Here is a 22,523-nt window from a genome sequence, read left to right as displayed (position 1 = left end):
TTAACGGTAACTTAATTTAAATTAACGATTAAGCATGTAAAAATAATAAAATCAGTAGTAGTAGTGTGACAATATAATCTAATTCTTCCTCAGTCTGATAAATAATCGACCAACCAAAATGTAAGCGCATGAATGAGTTTGATGCTGTAGTGAAATATGTTACTAAACCTGATAATGCATTGTTATGTTTCATCTGTTTATTTCCCGCTCTTGTACATGCTGTCGATCACGCTCTGTCGAGGAAAGAAAATTGGTGTTAGCGCGCCTAAGCATGGCAATTTTAATTGTGTCGAAAAGTGTTGTTTGTGATCAACAACAGAGTATCATGACCTGGTAATATTTGAGCAACTGCGGTCTTTTCTTCTTGTATGTCGGCGTGATCATGTCCCGTTCCATGTCGAACGGGACGGGATCAAGATGCACGGCTTTGATGAATTCAAATCCCTTCAACTGTTCAACAAAAAAAAACAATGAAGATATAAATAATCCAGTTTCAAAAGATATCAAAATGAGTTCTGTAACTTAAAGCTGAAATTTAGGGCATGTAAATGATCTGATAAACAAATATAAATAAGCATTGGGGATAGAGAGAACCTTCTTTTCTTTTCCAATTTTTGTTAGCTCCGCGAGAATGTAGTCTTTCACTGAGGAATTTTCACAGAGGGTCTTGAAGTCTCCAGAAATGCCATTCTCTTCAGCCCATCGCTCCACGGCTCGTTGGCTCGGGTTAACAACAGCAACGAGATAGGACTCGAAGCTGTTACCGTATATCCATATCTGTACCAGAAATGTTAAGAGTTGTGAAATTAATAAAAACGAAGATCACCGGATGAGTCGCAATTTCCAAACCTCAGAAGTTCATAGACACCAACCAAACTCAATCACGATTCAAAATTTTAAATAAACATTAACAAGAATCTGATCGAACTTACAGCGTCGATGTCAGAAACTTGACCGTAGATATTTTCCAAGTTTTCCACTGCAACATATTCTCCTTGCGAGAGTTTGAAAATGTTCTTCTTACGATCTATGATTTTCAAGCTTCCATTGGGTTGCCATTCACCAATATCCCCTGTGAAATAGGTTCAAGAAAATGATTGGAACACGAATGATTGTAAAAAGGGATTTGAAATCTGGTTCTGAGTAATTCATCTATTAACAAATGCGTAGGGTTAAGGATTATGAACAAAACACGTGCATCCAAAGACTCGAACTCAATCACAAGTGAAGGAGAAGGTAACCTGTGTGAAACCAGCCATCAATGAATACTTCCTTAGTAAGGTCGTCGCGTTTGTGGTAGCCGGAAAATAAAGTGTCACCCTTCACACATACTTCTCCGCGTGGCGTAGAAGAAAGGGCATCGTATCCCATCTCAGGAACAGATTCAAGACAAACATCCACATTAGGCACTGGCGGGCCAACAGTGCCGAGCATACCCATTTCGTCGGGTAGTGAAACAAATGTACCAGCACAGGTTTCAGTCAAGCCTTCATAGATAAGGAGGGAGAAGTCATTAGATGCCACCAGCAAGAACAGACATGCAATACTCAATCATCAATAGTAAATTTAAATCGGTGATTTAAATATTGGTTGGAAATGAATTTCAACTAACCAAAAACTCAAACCTCAGAAGTTAAAAACTATACAAAGGCAGGTTAAGTATAAATAAATTCATAACAACATCAAGCCCAAGTGTCAGATTATGCATTTCCATCATGACTGAATTTTTTGAAGATAAAAGTGTGACGAGGACATAGGCAGACAACTACACAGAAAAGTGTAAAAAGGGTGTGAGTTGTTAGTTCGAGCCTCTTGAAAGTGACCGAACTACAACTACTGTGTAGATTACACTAGAAAATATGTAGAATTTTCAGCAATGACAAATATGTAATTGGATGAAGAAAGGATACCGTATCCCTGGAGCACATAGGAACATGTTACAACTCTTAGAAATTCTTCTACATGAGAAGCCAGGGGTGCTGCCCCAGATAAAATGAGCCTCACATTGCCCCCTAAACCTTCTTTAATCTGGAAAGCGACATCAGAGTGAATATTACACTTCAGTTAAACTTTGACCATCGCAAATAAGGTAGCAGAAAAACAGAAGATAAACGGAACTTACCTTACTGAAAACAACTTTGTTACCAACTGGAGCTGCCTCTGATTGTTTAATGCCTTTCCTCATGTTCCGTAGTTTTCTGACATGAATTAAAAGTTAAAATACAGCATTAAGCTTAATAAATACTCACTCAATTCGGGATATTTATGCATCTTTGTTTGGACATAGAAACTAAGAATAATATTTTAATACTATAAAAGTTGATTAGGTGAAAAATAAAATAGGTGTATTATGAGAAATTTATTAAAAAATGGATAAAAAGGTAGGGAGTTAAAAGTAGAAAAAATATTGAGACATCATTTATTATTTGCTAAGTAGGGGTAATAAATTATGGGTGGATAAACTTTTTTATAATAAAATGATTGTGTATAAGTTTAGCATACAAGCTAAAAAGAAAATCTGACAAAATTTGGAAACCAATGGCACTGATCACAAATTGATAGCATATGAAAAAAAAATAAAACCATATAATTTATAGATTTATCATATTTGGAACTATAACTTCTTAATATATAGGATCTTTTTTGTCAAAAAGAAGGAAAGTTCAAAGAGCTCATTTCTCAGGCTTCAAATGAAACTAAGAATAGGCAGAAATCTCAATAATAAAACCCATGTTTCAAAATGCAGTGAGCTGCCATAACAATTTTTTTTCTAGAATGAATAAATATTGACATGAACTTACAAAGAATAGGCAAAGTTGAACATTGTGTGCTTAATAAAACCTCCGGTAGAAATCTTCTGCTGCAAACCTGATATATGAACAGATGAATAACAATAAGAACATCAGATATTGTCTGAATATCATTGAGTTCCCTTATAAAAAACCTAACCTCCTCACCAAGTATTACGGGTAGATTATAAGAGATTGTTTACAATAAAGACATCAGGAGACAATTTCTAAATTAGAAGCTTTTCCAGTAACTTTACAATTGCATTGGCTGGATATAGATCACTTCACTAGAAGCAACAATGTTACAGAACCCCTTACCAAATATATAACATATTTTAAAATATATAGTTTAGCATTTTTACCTTAAGGGACATATTAATAATTATGTTATTATTAATATAACCCCTTACTGGACATATACATGGTCAGTAGACAGATGCATAATCTTAAGAGTTCAATAATGCTACACTTCATCATAATTATAAATAATGAAGTATTGAAAAATCACGACCTGAATAAATTCGATCTAATACTCGAGGAACAGCAACAAAGACTGATGGTTTCAGTTCTCCAATATCTTCAACCAATAACTTAACATCCTGCACATATGAAATAACATAATATCATATGTGATATAACTTCAATGATACATACGCTACACACACAGCACCCTCTTACCCCGCGCCAAAATCCAATTGAAGCTCCATGATTAATTATACACTCCTCAATGACACGATCAAAGATGTGCGCCAGAGGAAGATACGACAAATAAACATCATTTTCCGTCAACTGCAAAACAGAGAGGTTGCACCTTATATCACAATTTATTGAATAGATTCATTGGCAACATTTTTTGACAAAGAACCACATAGCCCTGAGACATCATAATGTTTTGAGTTTTTAACATTATCTCTTGCATGAATCATAGAGATAATCCAGTACTCACTGATTCATTAACACTCCCTAGCAGACACTTTACTCCAGCAATCAGAGTAACAATGCTGTTGTTAGAAATCATTACTCCTTTGGGGTCTCCAGTAGTTCCACTAGTATACATAATTGTACAAATGTCAGTCTTCCTTTTAACAGGAAGGTCGTAGTGTTTATTTTCACCCTGCAAAGATACATAAATCATTCTTTATCAATTAACTTCAAAATAGTGCATCAGGATGACCAGAGCAAATATGATATCAACCAGTGATGCACAGGCAAGCTACATAAATAGGACATCAGATTGTAATATACACAACAATAGTAGATGGATTTATCATAAAACACACAGGTGCTCCTGATGAAAAAGCAATATTTTTCCTCCCACAGAGTTAGAAGCTTTGAATACAAGGTAGCCCACATTGAGATGGCATAGCGTTTCTTCTGCCACACTCTTAAAGCCACGATAGTCAACAAACAATAAATATTGATGCATCAAAAGAACAAGGCCTTTTTTAGTGTTGAAACCTTGATGTCTCCAAGCAAAACATCAGAAAGATATCAAAAGAAATTGAGGTTCAAACAGAGAAACGAATCCACTTAACAGGGATAATGAAATCTGCTAAGGCTTCAGATAGGAGGATACTTTTCTTGTCAAATGCAAGTTTAAGGATCCAATCTCTAGAGATGCAAGAATGAAACACGTTAATTAACAGTCTTACCAAGGACAAGAATTCAACCCAAGAGTAAACTGCCACACCAAACTTTTCTAGTTCTTCCTTCTGTTGGGGAGTAACTTCTCCAAAGCTTACAATTGCTGAAATTCAAACAGCATATTCATTTTTTCATTCGCATCAAGTAATATTTATGTTGAGAAAGCATATTTCATGAAAGACTCACTTTTCAAGTACTTGGCTGCATTAGGAAATGTTTTTAACAGCTGACAATACAGAAAGCAAATGTCAGCAAAAGCAACCCAAAATACACAGATGGAAACATGATAAGATCGAACAATATACAGTCTTAGCCACATTTACAAAATTGCTAAGGTTAGAGATTCATATAAAAAGAATAATCCAAAAGGAGTTCCATTTCCTATTATTCAGCATTTATACCTCTGGAATCTTTTTTTCTTCAACAAAAGCAATGGAAACTTCTGCATGGCATATAATGTATTCAACAGCTCCAGCACCTGAACCAACCAGGATGAAAAATCACAGTTTCACAGAATACTTGTTTCATAAATGTATTCAGCACATTACATAAGTCTGTAAGCTTATAAAATATCTTTTACCAGAGGGAATAAACTTAACAGTATACAAAAACCTAAAGATAGATAATACATACCTAACGTGTCATATAAGGGAACACAATATAGTCCATGAGCGTTGCATGCCTGCAATGATTGAACAATAATAAAAGATAGCTTTATGCTTGTATCCAGTTTAACTTCAAAAAGAAATTCCAAACATGGCAGGTATATTCTTGGTTTAAATTGAATCACCTTTATGAGAAAAAATCTAACTAATGGTGATCAAGATAACTAGAAAGAGACCAAAGAATTTAGGTTGAGAATAAACAAGTCAAGAAATGATTGCAAATGTTCTTCTAATCCTTATCTCAGCAATATACTTCTCTCATCTAGATGCATTGCCTAGAGCAATATCATAATAATAAGACTAAGATGAAGATGAGAGGTTTAATAAGTAACGAGATAGCAGATAAAGAAAATGAAGAATGACAAGGATGCAAAACAATGTAACACCTCATCATGATAGGCAAAAAAAAAAAAAAAAAAATTAAAATATTACTAACTAATCACCAATACAAGATTAACTTTACTTAGCACGAGAAGCACATTAAATATGTGACATGGAGATGACCATAAAATTCAGGAACTGTTACAATATTTATGGCATTATTATTAACTCTACTTACTTTGGATTAGCAGCAAACTAACAAGGAGATTAGAAGAATATAAGCAATAGCATGCATATTAATAAACATATGCGAAAGATGTACACAGGACAGTGGACATAAAAGAAATATACATATATACACATTTAGATATATATGAATACCTCCATGCTCATAATCCACTCAGAAGAATTAGCCCCATAAATTCCACATCTTCCACCCTGAAATCGTCAATCAGTTACTACCAGAAGAAAAGACATTAGGATACAATAACAATGAGATGTATATAAGATGAGAGAAAGAGAGAGATCATCAGTATGAAAAAAGCAACAGGGTGACTACAGAGCAGTTGAGTAGCTCAGTCAAACTTGAGAACCATGAAATCTAGTTTTTGCTACCTCATGCAGATATTATCAGAAATAGTAGCAAAATATAATTAAGAAACATATTGAGAAATCAGGTGAATTGCAAGCATCTTGTCATTAAACAAATTTGCAAGAAAATAGAAACTAACTTGTTATCATATTAGCATTCAAGAAATATTTATCTAGCAAATATATAATCCAAAGCAAGTCCACTGATTCTTACTTCATCAACGCCACAACTGCGGATTGAATTACCAACTTTCAGCACTACATCATGGACTTCTTTGTAAGTCATCCATATGTATTTTCCAGGCTGGTGGAGGAGATTGCCATGATAATTGACCAAAGGTTAGTAGGAGAAAAGTTAAAAGAGGAAATAACTGATCTTGAACAGGTAAGCAAAACATGTTCAGTGTATACCTTCCCATTGACAATCTCACGACGACCAAGCATGCGGTTATCAGGATATTTCTCTACAGATAAACTGTACAACAAAAAAAACATTTAGACTAAATATTCAGCATATAATAATTAAAATGGTAAAAGAAACGAAGTCCACTTTTTAAATATAAAATCTTAAATCCACGGAAGCATGTACAAACTCCAGGAGCTAATTCCTTGTTTATTAGATAAAAAATAAAAAACAGTACAAGGCTTTAATGGACCAGTTCAGATACCACTACTCCTTTATAGATCATTATTTCATCACAAGCAAGATAAAAGTTTGCCACTGTTATTATGAATCCTGTACTTACTTGAAAATTTCATCAGTTATAGGAATTATTATGCTTACTATTCCAGTCTCTTCACATCCATACAATGGAATATTAAAATAAGTTAATAAACATGGTGTTGTGCCATAGATTTTAACTTTTGCCTGAAAAAATTGGATTGTATGGTTAGAGCAATGGGTTTTAAAAGTATTCATATGTATAGCATAGGGTAAAAAAATTATCTAATTCCATGATAATACAGAAAAGGACTCAGCCTTCCCCAATCCCTCACAACTCATCTACTTGCTCGGGACTATGAATTTTCTGTTAAGAGGCATGAAGGTATCACTTTATTCATAAACAATCATATAATGGAATAAGCGCAAAAAGCCTGCCAAAAACTTGAAAATGATTGATAACGTGTATTAAGAAAAACAAGGAAAGAAAATAATAATAATAATAATAATAATAATAATAATAATAATGAAAGGGATACATATACCCCATATTTAAGCCAACAAATTAAATTTTAATTTTTAAAGAAAATACTCAATACTCAAGCGTGTGGAGCTACTCATAGTTTCCAACCATATACCAAACGCAGCTGAGACTAAATTACAAATAATAATCCTACTTTTAAAATAATAAAACAAAAAAATCGTCAACTCTCGAGAGGAAGACGGTTCCATATCATCATAAGAACAAAAACAAAGTAACCATCTCGCAGCTGTCAAATCAACTCCTAAATCCAAACTTAACGACAAACATAAACGTTGACTTCTGCAGTCAAATCAAACACAACGTCATAGACAAGATCATAATTCACAAATTTAAAACACATGCATCAAGTTCACTCCACGAAACACCTAATTCCAAATGAACATTACAAAACAAAACACCTGTAAATTAAAGCATTAGCACAAACAATCTCAATTGCTCATCCCAAGCCAAACAGAAACAAACAAATCATACGATACCGGAAAATATCCCAACAACTGTCCAGCCCCGGAATCGGCTCAGGAAAACCATCCTTAGCAAACACACTCCTATAAACCGGTCCGATCGACGGCTTTCCATCACTGGCAGGCCTGGAAGGCTCCACCTCCACGATAAACCTCTGTTTCGACATCTCCAGACTCCTCGATTCCTTCCTGCAACAAATGTACATATCTGTATCAAACGATCGCGGCTCCTCGCCGCCAAAATTAATAGCAGAAGTCATTGAGCATACCAGTAAATGAAGCGAGCGGCGTAGCAGTCTCTGAATGGCCAACGAGAAACCGAGTGTGGCGACGGAGATTTGCAGAGAGTTCACTCTCAATTAAATGAGGGGTGAAGATGGGCCACGTGAAAACTTCAGCCTGCTTTTATATTTTCCGCGAACCTAATAATAAAATAATAATAATAATAATAATAATAATAATAATAATATATCAATATTATTATAATAATAGTAAAATAATAAGTAATACCAACGAACGTAAAGTTGTTCCCCCAGCTAAAAGCGGTGGATTTTTGTTTTTATTATTAGATAATATATATTTTTTTTAGAAAAAGATATTTAAGTATAATTTTTAATTAAAATACTTTAAAATTTCATTTTATTTTGTTTTCTAATAAGCATTATTCAATTTACTATTCTCCTTTAATAAATTATTAAACTAAATATTATTTAAATACAATTTTTTTTTATATATATAAATATTTCCAAATGAATCCTAATTTGTTATATTTAGTTTTAATTTTATATTCTAAAAACATCAAATTTAGTTTTTTATTTTTTATATTATATATATATATATTTTTAAAAAAGTATTAGCGGCATTAATTAGTTGTATCCCCTCTCTACTATAGAGTAGTGTTTAACAAATAACCTGCGATTAAAACAAACATTAATTTATTTAATGACAATATTAAGTAAATCGTACTTTTGATCTCATTAATTAACTTTTGTTCTCGATATTGTTCAGTTATAATTTAAAAGTATTACAATATTTTAAATTATTTTGACAATAACAATATATATATGTAACACGTTGATATGTTTATAAGGCTAATCAACATTATGTGCTTACTTTAATAATAATATGTGATGTATATACTATTTATATTATACTAACACAAATTTAATATTATTAATTTATATATTATGTAGTGTATGTCAATATTTGTAGTGTATATATTCTTTTAATATTTTATATCAAAATCAAGAATATTCATTTGATACACTTTTAAATAAAAATAAACTATTTTTTTTTCCACAAAATATCATATTAAAATACATCATTGTCCTTAACAAAGTATCTATTTATTTTTTTTAATAATTGTACTATCTACCTAACATTAAAAATATTCTTACAAATTTACAATATATTACACAAATGTTATTCATTTCCTTTGTATCTCACAATACTAATAAGATTATTTTAGAGTAGGTTTGTTTGGGGGTTTGGATTTTGAGTTGAGATTTAAATAGTAAAAAAATTGAATTTGAATAGTTGTATGATATGATATAAATAGATGTTGATGTGATGTTTTGAATGTAAAATTAATTTTTAGTATAATATAAAAAATAGGTGTTTGATTTGATGTTTTTTGGGGAAAAAAATAAGATGAATAGTGGATTGGAAATCCAATCCCCCAAACAAACACATCCTTAGTTATTTCTACTTTATTCCTACTGCATCTCGATATAATACTAATATTTCTAAAATTTCGTGCAAAAAGTAAACAAATATATAGATATGAAAAGAAGGGAGTAATATTTAAACAAAAATTCAAATTTAATATCTCATTTCAAATTACAACAAAATAAATCCACAATATTTTTTTAAGACAATATTTTCACGACTAATGGATCTTTAACTAGGTGGTTCACTTTTAAGGTCATATTTGGCTCATGACTTTTACAAAGAAGAAAAGTACTAAAAATCTTATTACACAAACTAAGAAGCAACAACATATTATGCATGTTTACGTCCTAAGATCAAACACTACAAAATCTACATGCAATCTTCTTTCATCATCTTAAATATATGTGTGTGATTACTTACATACAACTACGCAAACTCAATCGTAAGGAATCTGAGTTAGGTCATTGGCATGGCCGGTCCTGATTTTGGAAGAATTCTAGAAAAAATGGACCCTAAATATATATAAATAATAAATTTTTATTTATAATAAAATATAAATAATTAAATAAAATAATTTTCTAGCATTTTTAGATTAAAAATAGATAAAAAAATATTTATAAATGTTTGAAATATATAGAATTTGAACTTAAAACTGTAATATTAAAAGTTAATTTATATACCACCAAATTACAATTTTTTTTATTTATATATATCAAATAAATTATATATATATATGTAAATTATACATATATAACATAAATATATAATGAACTCCATGTTTACCGTGGACCTTTAACGGACGCTCCTCTCGCCCTTACCCAGAGCCGGCCTTGGTCATTGGCCACATCCGCGAGCTCAAGCTGCCCTCTATCGTTACGCTTGGACAACATTCGCTCCGTCTCCTCCTTAGTCACTACAATCTCTATCGAAACCGATGTCTCAATATGATAATCGTTAATTCTTTCATCGATTTGAAGCTATGGTTCTTCAAAATGCACCTTCTTTTCGCCATTGGTATAGCATTTGAGTGAGCCTTATATGCCCATAACATTTTGTAGTAAAGATTGAAGAAAAAAAAAAAAATCTTGATATGATATGAATGAACGAAAAGGCAATGACTATTGTAAAAAACAAAGATCAATATATATATACATACATACATGTAAGCAGGGACAGATTTACGTTTTGAAGAGTAGTAACATATATTATTGATGATTTTATCAATTTTTTTTATATATAATATAATAATTGTGTTGCCATTAAAAAAAAATCATAATATCTTATACTTGAAATTTGAAACTGTATTATTATCTAAAAAATCTAAGTTGATTATTGAAATTTTAAAATGCTGTCAATTTTTAAATAATTAAAATTCACTTAAAATAATTATATTTTAAAAATATAAGTAAATAATAATATTATTATACTATATATTTTTAATAAATTGAGTTTTTTAAATTTATAGTATATTGTTACACTAGTAAACCTTTTTTCTAGATCTAGCTGCGTTGCATGTGGGGTGTGTGATGAAGATGAAATGCTTATGGAGAGTAATAAGGGCAGCAATATGGAGCAATAGACATTTAAAGAGAAATATGAAGATGAAATGCTTGTAAGAGTCTTGAATAGTCTTATAAAAAAAAAAAAAAAAAAAAAAAAAAAAAAAAAAAAAGTAAATCTTGAACAGTAAATAATGTTACTAAAATTTCAACAAATCACAAGAACACAAAAATTTGGTTCTATCGGAATAATCTATGTCTGTGGCGCTGTCAAGACAGAATACACATTTACGTTAAAGTGAGAATACATTACATCTTTCACAACAACATTTTACTTCATCGGCAACGACACCAAGCCTCCTTCTTCACTCATCGAGGCCAATTGAGGTTAAACACAACATCAATTCATCTAACGTCATCACCTTAGGCTGTCTTCTAAGATTGCTCATAAATCGGTCACTACTCCCCACGTCTTTCATCATGTGGAGAGTTCCATCTCTTCTCTTTAGGCCGGATCCTTGGGTTACTTTCCACAACATAGTTTCAAGGACTATGAGAATTAGGGGAATTTAATTCTAGAGTCAATCAAAATTATGTTTAAATTGATACATTGACACTGTTTATCTTAGTAACTTATAAAAAAATTACATTAAATATATATATATATTTATAAAATAATATACTTTACTAAATAAAAAATAAAAAAATTGATGTGATTTGAAATGGAGATGATCAAGAAGAATCGGAATTTTTTGAGTATTTTTTTTGCGTGGAAATCCTCCGCGCTAAGGTCTTGAGAGGAAGAAGTGGCAAATTGAATGAATGACAGAATAAGTCAAGAAATGTAACACAAATTCCAAGCAATGAACTTTAATCAAATCCATATCTGCTGTTGATCCAAGATCTTGCCAGAGTAAATTGGATAATTTAGGGTTCAAGATTTTATTTTTAAATTTTACTTATGAATAGGGTAATTTGTTATACATATATATTATATAAAATATATATATATATATATAATATTGTCCGCGTGTTTGGGTAAAGACAATTCTAGAGATAAGCAGAAGCAACAATGGGGGCGGCGCAGGCGATGAAGAGAATCCCACGCATCAAATTCCCTCAGAGGCGTCCCAATGTATCCGGTATGTGTTCGCCACGTTCCCCGAATCTCTCTGCTGTTCGATATTCGTTGTGTTTGCCTGGAAATTTTTTTGGATTACGATTCACCCGGCAACCGTGTTCCGTGTCGTGATCTGATTGTTGAGGAACGATTGTTGAGTCTAGATGATCGATTGCCCTAATTTTTGGGGAAAAAGTTTTGGTGCTTTCGACCTGCATTGCGTAATCGGTTCAAACAGAATCAACCGTAATTAGTTACAATGATTTGAAACGAAACGGAAAGCTTCATATGGCAAAAGTTTTGGTTCACATGAATCGTTCACATGTGATGAAATCTTTTACTTCGATTTTGATCTGTAAACAATAAATTGATGCTGGATTTAGCCTACGGGTATATCTATTCACGTTTGGGGATTAATCCTACAATGCTTGAGAAAGATCAAACCGATATAAGATTCAAATTATGGTTAAATTACCAATGCAAGCTGTATAAATGTATACTCATTATCGAAGAAATTGGCATGAGTAGTTGCTTAGGCACTTAGAAACTGCTAAAGGCCCTATTACAAATAATCTGTGTTGTGGTGTTCGAGTCCAAGAATGTGGTCTACATCCAAAGGTTTTGTGAAAGAGAAGCTGTGAATTCTTGTTTGCATTCAAGATTCAAGAAAATAGCCTATTTCGATTGTTGTATCATCTTAGCATGTTCTATCAACAAGCAAGTATTTATTCTAAGTGTGTTCGTTTGGGGGTTTGAATTTTAAATTGGGATTTGAATAGTAAAAATTTTGAATATGAACAGTTGTATGATGTGATATAAATAGGTGTGATATGATGTTTTGAATGTAAAATTGATTTTTAATATAATATAAAAAATGAAATATAGGTGTTTGATTTGAGGGATAAAATGGGATGAACAGTGTATTTGAGGGATTTTTCACCCCAAACAAACACATTATAAATGTTTCTATTGTATGCGATGCCTGTGATTGTAGCAAGAAGTGCCCAAGATCGATTTTGTTAATGTCTCTAATTGGTGAAAAATTTCGGTGCATTGCAAAGCTAGTTCTACTTGTTTTTCTATGTTAAATAGCAAAGAAGTTATGTTTTTCAGGCAGCCAGGTTCAAGAATCAGTGACGGATGATGCTCTGTCGAACGATGATCTTGTTAAGAAATTCTTCTCAAGGGCTGCAACAAACACGTCTGTAGGAGGAAAGGCTACTGATCAGCCGAAAAGAACTCCAGTGACCCAAGAGGAGATTGAGGCTGTTATGGTAAGTAGAGAATGCTTTGATCTCATTGTTTTTAGTGGAACATCGGGTACATTTCTCGTAACTAAGAGCTATTTTCTTTCGAGATTATGTATCTTAGTTGATGTTTTGATGTTACAGTTGGGGGGCTGTATCTGACCTTGGGAAGAGATGACTAAACCCAATCAAGATCAAACAGTCTGACTTTGTTTTACGACGATCCTTCTCTCGACTAAGTGCTTCATTTCAAGAACATCTAATTTTTTTTCACACTATGTTAGCTAGTTAATGTTTTGGTTTGATTTTTGAGACAATTGGAGAATCGTGGCTGAATGCTTAATTTTGGTTGAGCTTTAGCTGGAGAATGATTGTGCTGAAACTATGATTTTGGTAATTTGGATTTCTTGAGATTTTGGTAATAATAACAGCATATATTGTAATGGTATATGCACATGACCACTGGTTTTCTGCTTACTGAATTGCAATATATTTGTCTCGTCAAAATCTGATATTGGCAAAGTGATATGTACTGATATTCCGACTTTTTATTTTTTATTTTTCTAAGTTAAGTTTTAGTTTTTTATAATGTGATTTTACAGTGATGATTGCACAATAATAAAATATATATAATGAAAATTTTAAAAAAAATCGTAAAAAAAATAAAATAAAGTGAAGTCTCTAGGAATATGCATATTATTAATGATAATTACGTAATAGTAGGGAATAAAAATGCCTTAGTGTTCTTATGTGGATTTTCAAAAAACTCACTATTCATTTAACTTTTTTAACATAAAAAACATCAAATCAAAACTATAAAGATATTATTAAAACTATTAAATTATTATTAAAATAAAAAGATAAACCCAATCATAAAAAAAGGGAAGCAAATTATTCATTTACTTATTTTTCCAATTCTTTTTTTTTTTTTTTAATTAACATAGGATCCACAATTGCTACTTTAGTCCCGTAAGTATGGTCTCTAATGTGGGGGTTTGAACCCATGACCTCACACGTATGACCGTGAAGTCATGCGTTCAAGCCCCGACGCCTCAAATCACCTACTACACATGGTTCGTCTAGTGTGACTTGCTTGTCGGACCTAGTTTGCAGGGTATTAAAAACTTTGAAAAGACTCGAGGATCAAAGGCAATGAATGCATAAATAAAAAAGACAAGAGACAAGATCCAGCCCTTCTAAGAGTGATCATCAATGTTCCAAAATCATTAACAGAGCAAGAAGTGGAAGTACCTGATGGTCCAAAGCTCTTATTCATTCACAGGGCAAAATTTCCACCGACTTCCTCAGCCGAAGCTTCGATTTCCAGTTAGAAAGAAGGCCCAATTTTGCATCTACAAAGTGAAAAGACTCTAGAGATTTGATACAACACTATGAGCAGATAAGCAGCAGCCAAAAGTGATAATGAGAATAATACCACCAAAGGCATTTCAAAATGTTCACGAAAATATAAATTGTCTCAATGTGTATTCTCAGGAGAATGATGTATTCGACTCAAATTAACTGACCCAGACACAACCAATTCTTGCATGGTATCCTCAGATGCCTCAGTGGGCATATCAGAACAACACTTGGACTCGTCTAGCGACTTCAGTTCCTCACTCTTACACACAGGCTCCATGGCTCCATTTTCGGGATTAGATAGTGTAGGAGTTTCAGGCTCAGGCCCCTCAATGACTACAGCCGGCAATGGCTCCTCATCAACATCATGGTTCGGTTGCTGCAGGTCAAGTTCCAAGTTCAGCGTGTTGGCATCTGAGGCAGAAACTGGCTCCTCAGATTTTGTAGCTATATCCTCTTCCTCCAAGCAATTCTTGGTATCAACACAAGTATCAATGTTTTGAAGTGTATCCTCGACCTGTATTTTGTCTTCTGGGTGCTCCTTGATCTTAACATCATCCACTTTCTGATCCTCCAAATCAGAATTTGGCATGGAGTTATTTAGAGAATTGAGTTTTTCGCCACCTTGGGCCTTCACGTTCACTTTTTGCTTCTGATAAAGGGACAACGATTTCTGCATCCAAAGATGACAGCACACTATATTAAAGAAATCCATCCACATGTTAAATTATTTTTTGAATCTTTCATATCAAACACAATAATTGGGAATTCATACCACAGGATCTTTCAAAGAGAAACTAAAATTAATAGGGTCATGAATATATTGCTGATGGGGGGAGAGAGAAAACACCGAGACTCAGAGAGACTAGGGCAAACAGGATATGCCATAGGGAAGCAAATGGCTTCACAATCACACGTATATAATTGGGATAAAAACCAGCAACGTTTTCAAAAGGCTTCCAAGCTATATAAAAATGTATCAAGCAAATTGCTACCACGTTTTCATTCTTCTGTGAGAAATAGTAACACTTGCACAGAGTAAAAAACACACACAAGAGCAATTTGATACACGACAAGAATGGAAGAGTTCTAGAAAGCCTGCAACAATGTGCACGGATTATTAAAGGGTATCATTTCTTCAGTTAACAGTAATGAACACAAGCAAAACTGCAAAATTTCGCTATTTGCACAGTATCAATATTCAGTAGAGCACATAAGATGCACAGTCATTGATGGAAGCAGACAAGATGGCAACAATTTATCTTTCATATGAGAGAGAACAAGATTGTATGTGATGTTCAATGCAATACCTGGAAAACAGAATCATCAGTGGATGCAAACAGGGAATGATTCAGAACCTTAAGAGATGCCATTTTAGCTTCTTCATCCTGTCATGTGAAAAAGGAGATATATTATTAGCTAATCTTTCGAATGCCAAGTTCATTGGTGAATGAATGCAAAGACTCAAATAAGCTGTAAAATTACCTCCATATATAGAATTTTAGAAGAATCCACATCAGAGAATATGCTCTGATCTACATCAAGCAAGCCCATGAACTCATTAAAAAGTTCAGGTTCAGCAAGATCTGCAGATATGTCAAGTTTGGAAAAGTAAACATGGCAAAGGCTAATTTTATTTTTCGTTGATATTTTGTCAACGGTACTTGAGTCCTCAAGACTGATAAGAGGATCCTCAGCCTCACGTTTAATTAAGTTCTTGGTCAGATGACTAGCATCTGTGCTTTCTGCCTGTTGATCAGATCCACTTTGTTCATTTTGAGCTGGGTGAAGGGACTGACCAGCTAAAGATTCCTCTCCACCTTGCATTGAGCTATTATCCTTGTTGGAAAACGTCATTTCTGTGCTTGCAGTTCTATTCGGACCTCTCAACAAGTCCTCATTTGTCTCCCAGTCCTGACCTCTGGGCATGTTCCCAGCATGGTCCCAATCAGACCTCCCATAAAAGTTAGACCCTTCCGCAAAGACAGAATTACTGGCATCCCAGGCGTGTAATGGACGACCAGCGTTATCAATCTGAGGGCGCCATCCCATTGGGTACCCTGGGCCAGAATACCTGTCGGCATCAGGCACATGGTAAGGGGAAGGATGGTCTAAGTCCATCGATGGACGGACACCAAACATAGGTGCAGCAGGAAATGGATGGATAACTGAATGAAAACCAACAGGAGGTGGAAAAGGCAAGAAGCCATTTGCAACAGGTGAAGGCCAGCTTGGTGTGCCTCTCCAAGAATTTCCTTGAATCCTTCCCATATTAGAATCGCTAATCCTCCTATGGCGGATGTTTGACTTACCTCTACCCTCGTCTTCACCCGAGCCTAATGGTGAGGGGCTATCCACACCTGTCCTGAGAAGGGTAGCTGGCAATGTCTTAGAACTGTTAGAAACATGGCTGTTTCTCATATAAGGTGAAGAAACAGATAAAGTGTCTGCATCGGCTTGTAAAAACTCCTCTCCAGGAGGTACATCCATGGCCGACTCCCGGCCTCCCCTACCTTCCTTGACAGAATATTCTTTCCAATCCCGGGAACCACCACTCCTTGGTGTTGATTCTTCAGTATCTACACCCCGTCGTACATCAGACCTATTAAATTGCCTCCGATCAGTACTTGACGGTAGAGATTTATCCTGATGTTCCAAAGGCGATGTGTGGATATCAGACTTCACATGCCTTTCAGCAGACATCTCTGGTAAATTACCATCTTTTTGACCAAGTTTCTCTAATGGACGAGATGAAGTCTTGTCAGATCCTCCTGAAGCACCAGCATAATCCCGAGATGACGTGCTGTGCCGAGATCTCTCATCATAGTTATAGTCTCTATACTTCGACTCATCATGCTTACCAGCCCTGGGGGGGAAAACATTGAACAGTGTGAATAATCTGCTGAGTGCATATGTGATGCGCAGACATCCTTAGACAATACAACAGCTAGTCGATTCAAATTACATAGAATGCTTGTGATGGAAAATGAGTAAACAAATGCAGATAAACACTATCTAAACAGACCAAACAACCACAAAAATACTGTGTCAAACAAGATGAGAACAAATCCTCCAAGGTACAAGCATCAAATACAAAATAGTAAACAATCCTTATGATGCTCGAGTGGTATGTTTCCATGACCCAACAAGGTTCAAGATCACAAGGCTTCACACTAATACACAATTATTGTCAGATCCATAATATCTAATTATCGTATTGAATGCATACCTGTAGTCATCCCTTGTGGCATGAGTAGTCAGAGGTGAATTCCGCCTTCTACTGTGGCTAGCAGTGAGTTCCGTATCAGCAGTTCTAGAAGTAGGCCTTACTCTATCATTAGTAGGATCCATTCTTTCACTGCCAGTACTTTTCTTTTCAGCATCTGATCTTCTGTCCTTGGTTGGTTGAGATCTAGTATCACTAAAATCTTCCTTCTCATCAGCTCTTCTTCTACGTTGATCATCCCGATACCTAGCTGATCGGTCATCATGGGTGGGACTATCATCATATGCACCTGATTTTCTAGAATAATGATCAGCAGCATAATCATCATCCCTAGATCGTTTGGAATCAGACCTGTGACTAGAGCGGTCTCTTGAGGTTGGTTCTTCCCAATATTTGCTGTCTTTCAACCTCTTGTCTTTGTCGTTCCCATCCCCTTCCTTACTTATCTTATGCCTTTCAGTATCTTTACGATACTTATCTTCCCTGTGCCTATTATTTCTATTACCATCATCTCTATGAGTGTCCCTGTGCCTGTCGTCCGTGTTTTCATCCTCCAAGTAGTTTTCATCCCCACGCTTAACATCTTTATCAGCATACCGCCCATCCTTATGTTTTTTATCCCTATCAACATCTTCATAATACTTCTCATCTCGACGAGCTTCTCTTTCAGTGCCTTCCCAATACTTATCATCCTTCCTCATGCTATCTCGTTCTCTATCTTCACGATGTTTTTCATCCTTTCGTCTTTCTCTCTCACCATCTTGACGATGCCTATCACCTCTACGTCTGCCATCTTTATCACCATCTTCTCTATACTTATCATCTAGATACTTACTTTCCTTGTCAGCTTCATCCCGATGCTTTTCATCCCTTCGCCTTTCATCTTTGTGGCCATCTTCCTGGTATTTATCTGCATAACTTGAATCCTTGTGTTTGGTGTCTCTATATTTGGCATCCTTTCCTCGGTCACCTCTTGAGGACAATCGTCTCTCATCACCTTCTTTTGAATCAGTGTGATGTTTATCTCTTTCACTAGAACCGTCTCTCTTCTTGCGTGTTTTTTTCTCAACTTCCTTTTCAGAATCAGCATTCCGCAGCTCGTCTGTTTGATCTGCAGGTGGAAATTCAATTCATAAATTAAAATATTCTACAAATTAGCCGTGCCAGAAGGGTCCTAGAAACCCTGAAAACAATAATAGACCAGCTAATCTACTTAAAAAGTAAAAATTAGATTTTCAGAAGCAAATTATTGCCAATGAAATTGTCCACTTAACCAGCCCTTTGGCTGCATTATCATTATTCCTACACTAGCAAATAGATTCAGGAAGTCAGAGGTATGATCTTGGAAAATCATGAAAGGAGAAAAAGAACAAAAAAAGAAAAGAACTCCATGCACAAAATGCATTTAGTGGTGCACATCCCCAATAACAACACAATCAATTCTAAACCATTTAGAATGCAGTAACAATCAGACACCAAAGTCAATAATTATATGACTACACGAGACTTATAAAATTGATCATATGTAGTTCTCATAAGAATTGTCAAGGATAAATAGTGCTTGGGGAAAACAAGATAAAGATTTATATTCCAGTAAGAGAAGATATCATAAATAGCATATTGCTTCCAAGCAATTAATCCACACTGTTCTATTCATGTTTTTTCAAGTTAATTCACATTCTAGTCATAAACAACTTTTGCACTTCCCATAAGAATGACAACACAAGAATACCTGCATGCAGAATTGAAAAGTGCAATGCAATCAGATTCACCAGTAACTTACATCAGAGGAGAAACTTCTTTTCCACTTAATTAAATATTCATACAATTTCTTTCACAACAGCAATCATATATATCAAGGTTGCACGACTCAATGTTATTACACAGACCACCATAATCAATGATCCTACATCCATAACAAACACTTTATACTCGATTATAATTTCACTCTTTTAGTATCTTGTAAAGAAATCTTACAGAACAGTCAAATAGATAGACTTCCATGTCAAGAAAACAATTTCTCATACACAAGCAGAGGCTAAGCACATTAAGATACAGGGCATATCAGAAAGACAGGGAACAACAAAGCGGTTGCCTAAAAATCTTACTAATATGCATCCAAAGCTCACAAAACACACACATACATAAGCTTACAGAAAAACACAGAAATGATTAGTTAGCACATCCATAAACAGCAAACTCCAATATCAATATTATCAATAAAGGACGAATTACCAGCATTTTCACGGAAGCGTTTACTTTGTCTCTCCTTGCTACTATCCCCCACCTGTGCAGCTTGCTTCTTCCCTACTTCCCCATCCATCAATTTCAACTCAGAGTCACCTCCCTTACCCTCATATCCACCATTCTTCTCCTTGTCTGATCTGTGGTCTTTCTCCTTTAACTCCCTCACTTCTTTTCGTGTGGAAGAATCCCTCTCAGACCTCCTCTTTGACTCCCCTTTAACCTTACCCTCCTCTTTCCCTGCCGCAATGCTATCCTCTTTTCTCTCCCCAGAAATTCCACTCTCATGGCGTTTACTCTTATTATTCCAATCAATTTCCATGTCATCGCCCTTATTGCTATACTCCTTCAACTTATTGTCACCTCTCGAGCTCCTCCCCTTGTGCATTTCTTTCTCCCCGTCATTGTCACCATCTCCACACCATCTATCGTCACCAATAACATCAACTTTCTCCTTTCGCCGTTTCGACAAAGCATAATCCTCCAAGGCTTCGCCGTTCCCGTGGCCAACCAGATCTCTATCCTTGCCTTCCCGAACCTGCGATGAACCCTTTCGCTTCTCACCAGATGCCGAATCCCGATGGACCTTAGTCGAACTCTCGTCTTTGCTTCTTTTCTCCGACTTTATCACTTCCTCGTCAGATTCAGAATAATCCCTCGACGAGTGTTTGCTGTGTTTGTGCGATTTGTGCCTCGAACTTCTCGGCATAGCTGCAACTCAGCAAACGAAACACCAAATCCTTAGCTGCAAAACAAAAAAGCAACACGATTTTCAGTGCCAGCAAAATGCCACTAAAATAACCCAAACGTATTACCTTAAATCTAATTAAGAAATGGCTAACCCTAACGAAACCCTAATTCAAACCTTCCCCGAAACAAAAACTTACGAAGCAAACCAATTCCGAACTGCGGCAACACCCAATCGGAACACGAAAACGCCGATGTCGGAAACTGACCTCCGGCATGCGAAGACTTTGACAGCCTCGCGGATGGATCGCTCGTTTGCGGCGGCGGGACAGGAATAGGAATAGTGAATCTATCCAGGCATACGCCGCGGTCTATATTTTTGTTGGTTTTTCTTTTTATTTTTTAAATCAAAATAAAACCTAAAAAATGCATTTAGGTGAAAGTTTTTAGGGAGCCTTTGAAAGTAAAGAATAGAATGACAGTAATTTAGTAAAAAATGAATTTTTATTTTATTTTTTATAAAATATAGAATCTAATTAAGAAATGTATAAAAATGTAACTATGCTTTTTTTAAAAATAATAAAAATAAATATTTAAATAATAAATTAAATACAATATTTTATAATATAATAATCAAATAGGTTATGTTTAAAGTAAAACAACTAAAGTTAAAACAGGTTGTCCTCCAAAAGCACATTTGTTTAAAGTATTTGACTAAATGTAGTTTTCATGTTAACTATTGAATGACACTAGCTCGAAGCGTTTTTGGCCATGTTATGCACGGAGCCGAACGAAGAAGGTAACAAATACGGGTGTGATTGTTTGGGGGATTGGATTAAATTTATACTATTCATCCAATCTTTTTCTACCGAAAATATCAAATCAAACACCTATTTTTTATTTTTTTATATTATACTAAAAATCAATTTTACATTAAAAACATCACATCAATACGTATTTATTCAAATTCAAAATTTTTACTATTCAAATTCCAATTTAAAATCCAAACTCCCAAACAAACACGTTTACTGCAATTTGCGTTCTTTATTAAAAGGTCTCCAAAAAAATATTTTTCAGACACCCGTGATGTATTGTAATGTAACATGCATTTCTATTGTAAGTATATGTTTTCAATTTTTTAAAAAATTTGTGTTGCTTATTAATTACTTGTTTTGTTTGTCAAATTTATATAATTTTTTGTCAGTCCATTAAAATTTAGTACATTACTAATTATAGCAAATTAAAATTTTAACAGTTAATTGTTATTTTCATTAAACAAGTATTAATTACCGATTACATTTTAAAAAATATTTTCAATTTTTTTTAATTAATTTTTCAATAAAATAAATCTTCGTGTCATATTTAAATATTCTAATTTTACGAAATAAGTATAATTACAAATATGATCAACAATATAACAATATAATTTTTTCCTACGGTGGAAAAAGTAAAATTATAATTATGATCATTACTTTTTGAAATTATGTTCAAAAAAATATAAATAATATAAAAATAATATATTGCAGTAAAAATATTATTTCTTTGAATAGAAATGATATGTATGACTTATTTTGTGTAGGTATTTATATATATATATATATATATATGTGATAATTTTCTATAACATTAACGTTGAAAACGTGTTCAAGAAAAATTATTGGATATTTTTATACTGTCCGTTTTATATGAAGTTTTGGTGGAGCACATAAACTGACAAATAATAATAACTTAATGTTAAAGTAAAATATTATTAAAAAATTATTAAAATATTAATAATAAAATAGTAAAAATTGA

At 33.9% G+C, this 22,523-nt stretch overlaps 3 protein-coding genes across 4 annotated transcripts; 1 reads left to right on the top strand and 2 right to left on the bottom strand.

Moving 5' to 3' along the window:
• Positions 1 to 11: 11 nt before the first annotated feature.
• LOC127255703 (long chain acyl-CoA synthetase 4-like) lies at positions 12 to 8,059 on the bottom strand. 2 transcript variants are annotated; one of them, XM_051281383.1, is made up of 20 exons: positions 7,946 to 8,059; positions 7,692 to 7,865; positions 6,422 to 6,485; positions 6,225 to 6,314; positions 5,801 to 5,857; positions 5,067 to 5,115; positions 4,835 to 4,911; positions 4,620 to 4,659; positions 4,442 to 4,536; positions 3,736 to 3,903; positions 3,468 to 3,578; positions 3,301 to 3,388; positions 2,802 to 2,868; positions 2,123 to 2,198; positions 1,911 to 2,028; positions 1,242 to 1,487; positions 933 to 1,072; positions 595 to 777; positions 331 to 450; positions 14 to 233 (listed from the first exon to the last, which is right to left on the bottom strand). In XM_051281383.1, the coding sequence occupies exons 2-20, from the start codon at positions 7,841 to 7,843 to the stop codon at positions 198 to 200; spliced, it is 1,977 nt and encodes a 658-aa protein (XP_051137340.1). In that variant the 5' UTR covers positions 7,844 to 7,865; positions 7,946 to 8,059; the 3' UTR covers positions 14 to 197. The 2 variants fall into 2 exon arrangements, with proteins under 2 accessions (XP_051137339.1, XP_051137340.1); XM_051281382.1 differs by lacking the exons at positions 7,692 to 7,865; positions 7,946 to 8,059 and adding an exon at positions 6,757 to 6,997 and having other exon boundaries at positions 12 to 233.
• Positions 8,060 to 11,828: 3,769 nt separating this feature from the next.
• On the top strand, positions 11,829 to 13,690 carry LOC127255530 (uncharacterized). Its single transcript, XM_051281099.1, has 3 exons — positions 11,829 to 11,988; positions 13,080 to 13,240; positions 13,358 to 13,690. The coding sequence occupies exons 1-3, from the start codon at positions 11,919 to 11,921 to the stop codon at positions 13,373 to 13,375; spliced, it is 249 nt and encodes an 82-aa protein (XP_051137056.1). The 5' UTR covers positions 11,829 to 11,918; the 3' UTR covers positions 13,376 to 13,690.
• A 931-nt stretch (positions 13,691 to 14,621) lies between these two features.
• LOC127255529 (uncharacterized) lies at positions 14,622 to 21,106 on the bottom strand. The gene is made up of 6 exons (XM_051281098.1): positions 20,930 to 21,106; positions 20,034 to 20,787; positions 17,802 to 18,909; positions 16,058 to 17,438; positions 15,883 to 15,960; positions 14,622 to 15,245 (listed from the first exon to the last, which is right to left on the bottom strand). The coding sequence occupies exons 2-6, from the start codon at positions 20,749 to 20,751 to the stop codon at positions 14,691 to 14,693; spliced, it is 3,840 nt and encodes a 1,279-aa protein (XP_051137055.1). The 5' UTR covers positions 20,752 to 20,787; positions 20,930 to 21,106; the 3' UTR covers positions 14,622 to 14,690.
• Positions 21,107 to 22,523: the final 1,417 nt, after the last annotated feature.

The sequence above is a fragment of the Andrographis paniculata genome, unplaced genomic scaffold (genome assembly GCF_009805555.1).
Source record: "Andrographis paniculata isolate CXL003 unplaced genomic scaffold, ASM980555v1 Contig54END, whole genome shotgun sequence".
Classification (NCBI taxonomy): Eukaryota; Viridiplantae; Streptophyta; class Magnoliopsida; order Lamiales; family Acanthaceae; genus Andrographis; species Andrographis paniculata.
Note: the sequence above shows the minus strand (reverse complement) of the source record. Positions and strands in the feature narration are given on the sequence as shown.

Coding starts and splice junctions, on each gene's coding strand:
- LOC127255703 (XM_051281382.1), bottom strand. CDS start 6,929: ATGAATACTTTTAAAACCCATTGCTCTAACCATACAATCCAATTTTTT. Junction 3,904..4,441: donor GGGTTGAATTCTTGTCCTTG/GTAAGACTGTTA, acceptor GTATCTTTGCAG/GGTGAAAATAAACACTACGA. Junction 451..594: donor AAATTGGAAAAGAAAAGAAG/GTTCTCTCTATC, acceptor TTTGTTGAACAG/TTGAAGGGATTTGAATTCAT.
- LOC127255530 (XM_051281099.1), top strand. CDS start 11,919: ATGGGGGCGGCGCAGGCGATGAAGAGAATCCCACGCATCAAATTCCCT. Junction 11,989..13,079: donor GAGGCGTCCCAATGTATCCG/GTATGTGTTCGC, acceptor TATGTTTTTCAG/GCAGCCAGGTTCAAGAATCA.
- LOC127255529 (XM_051281098.1), bottom strand. CDS start 20,751: ATGCCGAGAAGTTCGAGGCACAAATCGCACAAACACAGCAAACACTCG. Junction 18,910..20,033: donor ACGCTTCCGTGAAAATGCTG/GTAATTCGTCCT, acceptor TTCCACCTGCAG/ATCAAACAGACGAGCTGCGG. Junction 15,961..16,057: donor CTAAAATTCTATATATGGAG/GTAATTTTACAG, acceptor TTCACATGACAG/GATGAAGAAGCTAAAATGGC.